The sequence below is a fragment of the Solanum verrucosum genome, unplaced genomic scaffold (assembly GCF_900185275.1).
Source record: "Solanum verrucosum unplaced genomic scaffold, falcon-dt-bn FXZP01000278.1, whole genome shotgun sequence".
NCBI classification, from domain to species: Eukaryota; Viridiplantae; Streptophyta; class Magnoliopsida; order Solanales; family Solanaceae; genus Solanum; species Solanum verrucosum.
This window is the reverse complement of record NW_026020332.1, coordinates 2,252,319-2,261,600: the sequence shown is the minus strand read 5'-3', so window position 1 is coordinate 2,261,600 and position 9,282 is coordinate 2,252,319. Positions and strand designations below refer to the sequence as shown.

The 9,282-nt window shown below is 31.9% G+C and overlaps 1 protein-coding gene and 1 pseudogene across 1 annotated transcript; one reads left to right on the top strand and one right to left on the bottom strand.

Moving 5' to 3' along the window:
- The first annotated feature begins 159 nt into the window (after window positions 1-159).
- On the top strand, window positions 160-1,756 carry LOC125836752 (berberine bridge enzyme-like 28; annotated as a pseudogene).
- A 3,685-nt stretch (window positions 1,757-5,441) lies between these two features.
- LOC125836743 (berberine bridge enzyme-like 28) lies at window positions 5,442-7,058 on the bottom strand. Its single transcript, XM_049515952.1, has one exon. It carries the CDS (start codon window positions 7,056-7,058, stop codon window positions 5,442-5,444), a length of 1,617 nt encoding a protein of 538 aa, XP_049371909.1.
- Window positions 7,059-9,282: the final 2,224 nt, after the last annotated feature.

Below are 9,282 nucleotides of genomic sequence, written 5' to 3'. Positions count from 1 at the left end.
AATAATTAATAATTATGACCCTAAAATAAAAATAAGAATAAAAACAAATAATCCACGTTAGCCATGAGGAAGCCCCTGCATCTTCCATGTGAATAAAACTAATATCGTACAAGTAAAACTATAAATAGAAGTTGTTAGTTTCCATTTAGTCCAACAATTATGACTAAGCTTACAATCTTTGTTTTTCTTTCAATTTGGTTTTCATCATCATATTCATGGTCCAACAAAACTCATATTGATGACTTTCTTAATGCCTTTCTCACAAAATTATAAACTCAAACTCATCACAAGTCATCCACACTCCTGAAAACTCATCATATTCCACCCTTTTAACTCCTTTTTTTCAGATAATCAAAGGATAACCTCCGACGTCAAACCATCAATTATTTTCACTCCTACCAAAGAATCTCAAATCAAGGCAGCTATACGTTGCTCCAAGATACATGGCCTACAAATTAGAATTCGAAGTGGTGGACATGACCATGAGGGACTTTCATACACTTCGGAGACCCCTTTTTTCATAATTGATCTTAGGAACCTAAGATCAATATCCATTGATACCCAAAAAAAGACTGCTTGGGTTCAAGCTGGCGCACCATAGGGGAACTTTACTATAGAATCGCCCAAAAAAAGTAAAAAATTGCCTTTCCTGCTGGGGTTTGCCCCAATGTTGGTGTTGGTGGACACTTTAGTGGTGGAGGCTATGGTATGTTGGCACGGAAATTCGGTACTGCTGCTGATAACATCATTGATGCAAAATTAATTGATGCTAATGGACAAATCCTGGATCGAGAATCAATGGGTGAGGATCACTTTTGGGCTATTAGAGGAGGTGGAGGGACTAGTTTTGGTATCATTACTCATGGAAAGTGAAATTACATGATATTCCAGAAAAGGTAACTGTATTCAACGTGACACGAACGTTGGAACAAAATGCAACTCAACTATCAACAAATGGCAGCATATCGCAGACAAAGTAGATGACAATCTCCTCCTGAGGCTCTTCCTGAGGAGCAATATTTCTTCTCCATTCAAGCGTGGACAAAGGAGTATCAATGCCATATTCTTTACAATGTTTGTTGGAGGAGTAGATGAACTCCTCCACGAAATGAAAAAGAGCTTCCCGGAATTAGGACTAATGAAAGAAGATTGCATTGAGATGAGTTGGATTGAATCTATAATCTTCTTCTATATCGGTTTCCCTAAGGGCACATCACCTGATGTGTTACTAAATTGGAATACCACAACTAAAAAACAGTTGTATTTTAAAGGGAAATCAGACTATGCCCAACACCCAATTTCTATAAAGGGTCTTGAAGGTATATGGAAACTATACAACAAATTGGGCGAAAATGCAGGCGTTGAATTACAGTTTAGTCCCTATGGAGGAAAGTTGAGTGAGATATCAGAATCTGAAACACCTTTTCCTCGTAGAGCTGGAAATATATTCATGATCGAGTATGGGGCTTTTTGGATGAAAATGGAAAATTCTAAGAGAAGCTTAAATTGGAGTCGAAAACTGTATCGATACATGGCTAAGTATGTATCAAAATCTCCAAGAGCTGCTTATTTCAACTATAGAGATCTTGATATAGGAGTGAACAATATTAATGGAAACACAAGCTATGAACAAGCAAGAATTTGGGGAGTGAAATATTTCAAGAACAACTTTGATAGATTGGTGAAAATCAAGACAAAAATTGATCCAACAAATATCTTTAGGAATGAACAAAGTATTCCTCCTCTATTAGCTTAGCTTTTTGGCTTTGCCTATCAGTTTGAGTGACTATATATTATCTTGAGAAAACTAAATGACTTTTGTTCACTTTACCCCTAAGGATTAGTCCTTATGATATTTTAATATATCATGTCACTACAATAAAAATATTTTTTAGCGGCAATAATATGTATTTCAGTTCTTGACTTCCGTATCATTTTATGAATTTTAGTACTATGATATAGGGAAAAATTAATTAACTTTATCAAAAAGATAATAATCTATTAACAGTGCAAAGGACTTCTGTTCATTGTGACACTTAAACATTAATGAATCTGACGGAGTGTTGTAAATCTAGGGTTGATCATCAGAGATCATTGAAAATTCAGTCATACTCTTAGTAAATTTATCGATTTTATTATTGAATTGTGAATTGAGTTCTGCTTACATGAAACAAAACAAGATTGATTATTGTTACCATTTTTGAAAAGGGCATTTTTTCATTATATTTTTTATTAATATAAACAGTTGTGGTTAATTGTAATTATTGATTGAGCTAGCGAATCACTCCCCACTATATTATATTACAGAAATCACAAGTGACGTTGATATATAAGGCTTTCTCTAGCTAGAGTGCACGAGTTGACAAATTCTTGGTTAGCAGGAATTGCTTTGCGCGGGCAAGAAATTATTTATTTGATATCATCCTTTTCTTTTAAACTCTTGCTTCATTAGTCATTTCTGTAAAAGAAATTGTTTCGTTAAAAATTAATGATCTTATAATTATAACTATTGGTATTTTTTCGTAGACAATAATTGCACTATTCAACTATAAAATTTAGGTTGTAGCCATTTGAATATATTTTTTTTGTGACAAAATTTCATTGTGGCTAAATTGTAGGTTAAATAGAGACAATAATACAACTGTCTCTAATTGTTTGAACTATTAGTGACAAAAATAAATGTCACAATAGAATACAAATTTTTGTGGCTAAGGTATACAATATAATTAACTACAAATTATAGTTTGTCTCTAATGTATAAATATTTTTTCGAGAATGAGTTTTTTTATCCAAAATTTAACTAATTTTAGGACAAAAAATGATTTGTCGCAAATGTATCAATATAATTTTTGCGACAATTTTTTTTTGTATCCAAAATTTAACTAATTTTAGGATAAAAAATGATTCCTCACTAATGTATCAATATATTTTTTGCGACAAAAAAATTTCGTATTCAAAATTTAACTAATTTTAGGACAAAAATGATTTGTCACTAATGTCTCAATATATTTTTTGTGACAAAAAAATTTCGTATCCAAAATTTAACTGAAGTTAAGACCAAAAAAAGTGCTTTATCACTAAATGGGAACATCATTAGTGACAAAATAATGTGTTAGTGATAACTCTAAATTCGTGACTAATAGTACTCAATATATGGTGTCAAACCATTTTTTGGTGGGAAACTTCAGTGGACAAAACTTTGTTACGAATCTTCACGTTTCGTCACTAAAAGTATGTGTCTCATATATTTAGGCACGAAATATAATTTTTGTCACTAAAATTGAACAATTAATGGCGAATATCGTAGCTAATAATTTTGTAGCTATATATCACATTTGTTGTAATGGTTTGTTCTTCTTTAAGAACACATGAAGAGCATAAACAACTCTCAAATTTTCAACATCTTCAATTCTTCACGAAATCATCTCAAATTTCAGCTACATTATTAATTTTTTTAGTAAACTAAAATTCTAAAATCATTTGTAGAGTTTAAAAAATCCATCCGTATTAAAAAATATTTCAAAAAAATGAAAATCAGTCCCAAAATTTCAAAATTTGCTTTAGTTCATGTTTTTGAAGTTGTTTTTTGACATTAGATCTTTGTTACCTAGTGTTTTTCGAGTGTATGTTCAAAATTTCAAATGATTTGAAGTTGTGGAGAAAAATCTACAATTAAAGAATGTTGAAGTTTTGAAACTTTGAAGAAATTTCAAGTGGATCTTGTTGAGTTAGGTTGAATCCGCGATCAAAAAATATTCAGTTTTGGTATCTAGCTCAGAAGGAAACTACTCTTGAAATTTGAGGTGATTTCATGAAGAATCAAAGAAGGTTGAAATTTGGGAATTGTTAATGTTGCTTATGTGTTCTTGGTGTTCTTAAGGAAGAAAAAGCAAAAAAAGTACATTTGATCCAAAAACTTCAATTGAAAAGTGTTAAACCTTGTGTGGGGTGTAAAAAGTGGTTTGCAAAACCAGAGTTAAAAAATGGCATGGATGAGCCTTTTCTTTAACAACAATGGCATAGATGAGCCAAACCTTTAACGGATGGTGTAAATAAGTCTTTTCTGAAAATTAGATGGCAAATTTGAAACTTTTCCCAATTAATAATACCGAATAACTTGTTTCCAACCAAACAATCCATTTTTTAAATAATATGCCATACCCATGGCAAACGTGGATTATTTGTTTTTGTTTTTATTTTTATTTTAGGGTCATAACACGAGTATTATTATTTATATCATTGATAAGGTAAAACTAATTAGACAAGATATTTTTCCTTTGATATAGTTGCATAGTCAAATAGATAGAATATCTACTACAACGGATATTATCACTTAAACTATGTCGCTCTTAATAAATAAATTTGTGTAGAAAACTAAACATTTCCACTTCATTTTTTTCTACATAGTGTTCGATATCCACATTGGAGTCTGAATAAATTTAAATTTGCATTGGGAAATTCCACATTCAGGGGTAAAGCACTCTCTAACAAAGACGATTTCGTACCTAAAGAAACTCGATGTTAAACTAGACCTTAATAAGAAATTTTAATTTTCTATAATATATGAACATTGATGGGGTTTTGTATCAAACTTCCTATATGTCTATTGTCTCAAAAATATGATTGACCAAATCCACTTTGACTTTTAGATGATAAATATGGATAATAGATTGACCAAATCCACTTTGACTTTTAGATGATAAATATGGATAATAGATGCTATCAGATGGAAAATATGATGATAAATCTCTACAAATATTGTACATATCTCCATAGGTATAAAATGAGAAGGTATAATAATATTGAAGACTTGTAATTTTTCAAGACATTGAGTAAATCACAAAGTCTACTCTCCTACAATGAATTTAAAACGTCTAAATTATTATAATTGTGACGAGTAAAGTATGTAAAATTATTAAACAAAATCATTGAATTTAGTTTTGTATCAATAAGACACTTATTATAACTTATGACCGTCTTCTTACAAAATATGTCACGCTCCGAATCTACATTTTGGACAGAATCAACACCCAATTTGATTGTTGACCCGAGTATCTTAGTCAATTTATTCCTACTCGGACCGAAGCGGAAATAGCGGAGGTTATTGCCATTCTTGCTTCTCCTCTTCTTCTTCTATGTAAGGACAAGGCGGAACTTTTTCTCTTCGTAGGGGTAGAAAAAAGAAAGAGTTACAAAATATATAAAATGAAGTAACTAATACCTACATAATTCTAATTAACCAGTTACCAAACGACCGACGAGTGTTGCGTTAGTTTTTATTAACTCATACTGATGTACAAGTCCGCGAATTCTAACATGAATAACATTTAATATATAGAAAATTTATTGCTTGAAAAAAATTCATAAATCAAACAATACATATCTTACACAATCTTTGAATGCTACATCTAATTTTTAGTACTATATAATATATAAATTAACTACCATATATTATGACCTAAAGATAATAGAGGAGGAATACTTTGTTCATTCCTAAAGAAATTTGTTGGATCAAACTTAGTCTTCACTTGTACTAATCTATCAAAGTTGTTCTTGAAGTATTTCTCCCCCCAAATTTTTGCTTGTTCATAGCTTGTGTTTCCATTAATATTGTTGAATCCTAAATCAAGATCTCTATAGTTGAAAAAAGCAGCTCTAGGAGATTTTGATACATACTTTGCCATGTATCCATAAAGTTTTCGACTCCAAGCTATATTTCTTTGAGAATCTTCAATTTTTCCCCAATACACCGCATACTCGATCATGAATATATTTCCAGCTCTATGAGGGAAAGGAATTTCAGATTCTGAGATGTCACTCAACTTTCCTCCATAGGGACTAAACTGTAATTCAGCCCCCGAGTTTTCGACTGCTAATTGGTTGAGTAGTTTCCACATACCTTCAAGACCATTTATAGAAATTGGTTGTTGGACATAATCTGATTTCCCTTTGAAGTATCCTCTTTGATTAGTTGTGGTATTCCAATTTAGCAACACATCAAGTGATGTGCCCCTAGGGAAATCGGCAAAGAAGAGTATCGATTCGATCCAACTCATCTCAATGCAATCTTCCTTCACTAACCCTAGTTCCGGGAACCTATCTTCCATTTCGTGGAGGAGGTCATCAACTCCTCCAACGAACATTGTAGTGAAAGAGGCGTAGATAGCTCTTTGCCCACCCCCGAATCGAAATTCACTATTTCTCAGGAAGATCCTGAAGAGGAGATTGTCATCAACTTTGTTTGCGATATGTTGCCATTTGTAAACAAGTTGAGTTGCATTTTGATCTAACGTTCGTGGCACATTGAACACGGTCACCTTTTCAGGAATATCGAGTAATTTCACCTTCCATGATATAATAAGACCAAAGCTAGTCCCTCCACCTCCTCTAATAGCCCAAAAGAGATCCTCACCCATTGATTCTCGGTCCTGAATTTGTCCATTAGCATCGATTAATTTTGCATCAATGATGTTATCAGCAGCAGTACCAAATTTTCGTGACATCATGCTATAGCCTCCACCACTTAAGTGTCCACCAACACCAACACTAGGGCAAACCCCAGCAACAAAGGCCAGTTTTTTACTTTTTTCTGCGATTCTATAGTAAACTTCCCCTAGGGTCGCGCCAGCTTGAATCCAAGCAGTCCTGTTTTCAGTGTCAATGGAGATTAATCTTAGGTTTCTAAGATCAATTAGGACAAAGGGGGCCTCAGAAATATATGAAAGTCCCTCATAGTCATGTCCACCGCTTCGAATTCTAATTTGCAGGTCATGTAACTTGGAGCAATGTATAGCTACCTGGATTTGAGATTCATTTATAGGAGTGAAAATAATTGATGGTTTGAAGTTGGAGGTTATCCTTAGGTTATGATCTGAAAAGGAGTTATAAATGGTGGAATATGATGAGTTTTTAGGAGTGTGGATGACTTGTGATGAGTTTGAGTTCATAATTTTGTGAGAAAGACATTCAAGAAAGTCATCAATATGGGTTTTGTAGGCCCGTGAATATGATGATGTAAAGCAAATTGAGAGTAAGAGAAAGATTGTTAACTTAGTCATACTTGATTATTTGTTGTTGCAAATTTTGATGTGGAGAAAATGGAAACTAACAACTTCGATTTATAGTATTTGTTTTTTTTTTTTTTTTTTTTTGGGGGGGTGGGGGTTGGTGGATTAAAGAAGCTTAATTAGTTACAAAGGCTAAGACCACGTGGTATAGAATATTGAGTATTAGTTTAAAAAAAGTAAAGTCAACTCTCCTCGAGTGTTGCGTTAAGTATTATTGACTCATACTGATGTACAAGTCACGAATTCTAATATGAAGAACATTTAATATATAAAAAGTTTATTATTTTTATATTTTGTTCGTGCTTAGTATTATTGGTATAATTATTCATATCATTGATAACGATCAATAAAACAAATTAGAGAGAATCTGTCTCCAATTTTTAAATCTTACAGATCTTATCTTCTAGAATTGATTATCAATATATTATATATAATATATATGTTGCCTTAAATAAAGAAATTTGTGTAGAAAACTTCAACATTTCCTCTGCATTATTGGAACATAAAGATTAAGCAAATACTCTAGTCATTAAACGTTACCATCATGAGTTGTGGTGCAGTGATGGGACTGTGCCATCCTTATTTGAAGGTCTCGGGTTCGAAACTTGAATTTGGAGAAAATTGAGCATTATAGGTCAAACTAGACCTTAATAAGAAATTGTAATTTCTTAAATTTATGAAAATTGACGGGGTTTTGTGTCAAACTTCCTATATGTATATTGTCCAAAAATTATCATTGACCAAATCCACTTTGACCTTTAGATGATACATATGGATAAAGATGCTAATAATTTTCTTAGACGCTATCGGATGGAAAAATATTATGATAAATTTCTATATATCTGCGGAAATAAAATGACGGTAAAATTAGAAATTTTACTAAGGATATTTAAAACTTTAGCATATATTTCTAAAAAGTTGATTTTGATTTATAAATAAGTATTATTTTCTATATGCACAATTTAATTTTTTGACAAAAGATGTTTGAGTAACCATCGCTAGGACAATATAGCTATGCCACTTGGATATAAAATGAGAACATATAGTAATATTGAAGACTTGTAATTGTGGTCCAAGAAACTGCGCAAATTACAAAAGGCCTACTCTCATCCTTTGAAGTAATTGTGATGAGTAAATATATCGAAAGCTTACTTAAGTATATGAAATTATTTCGGAAAACTAAACAAAATGTCTACTGGATCAAGATTACCTAACTTCTTCTTCCTTCTACTCACTTTTCTTCTTCCATACTCAAGACACTAATTGTGGTTGTTGTTGTTAGAGAAAATTATGCATATAAGCAAACATATAGTAGTTAATTACTTAACATAACTATAGTTTGCCTTATTTATAATTTGCGGTCTACTTTTAGCTATAATTACGCATCTCAACTTTTTAGTTTTGTATAATTCGCACGTTTGTATAATTCAGATTTTGTATAATATAATTTGTATAACTTTTGTATAATTCGTAATTTGTATAACTGTTTACACTTCTGATGTTTGTAATTGTATAAATTCGTTATTTCGAATTTATACAAAAATAATTGAATTATACAAATGTACCCGCGAATTATACAAACCTACGAATTTATACAAATATGTGAATTATACAAACAAGATAGCTTAAATTGTAGCTACAACCCATAAATATGCAAACTATAACTATGGAACATAATTAAGTTTATTATAGTGGCTATTTGCGAAAATTCCTCTTGTTGTTACTGCTTCTGCTATTGGTATAACAACCGGTACATCATAGGTTACCCCAACCCAGTCCTCTCGTATTAGGGTTGGCTCCTCGCAGTTCTCCCTTTAACACCAACAATTACTTCATCCATAAATCTTTTTTTTATTTCAAAATAGCGATACACTCTAAAAAAGTAAAGGAGAAGCTTCCATTCTAGAAAATCTTCTCTCAAAAAGAGAGAGACCTGAGATTACAGAGGAAGGCATTCGGTTAAAAAAACATACGATAGTCAGAACAGCTTTAGTCCAAAATTGACTAAGGACAGAAGCAAGCTACAAGCCTCTTCTTCTTCTTCTTTCTTTTTTCGTTGCTTTCCTTCTTCATCCTCTTATTCTTCCGTACTCAGACATTAATTTTAAGATTTGATGTGCCGAAAATATGAGTTGTTTCGAATGAATAATATATTAAAAGACTTTAAACATTGAGAGGAGTTTATATCTAAATTTTGAGACTATCTAGAGGAGAT

Excerpts from the sequence above, each read along its gene's own strand:
- LOC125836743 (XM_049515952.1), bottom strand. The coding sequence starts at position 7,058 with ATGACTAAGTTAACAATCTTTCTCTTACTCTCAATTTGCTTTACATCA.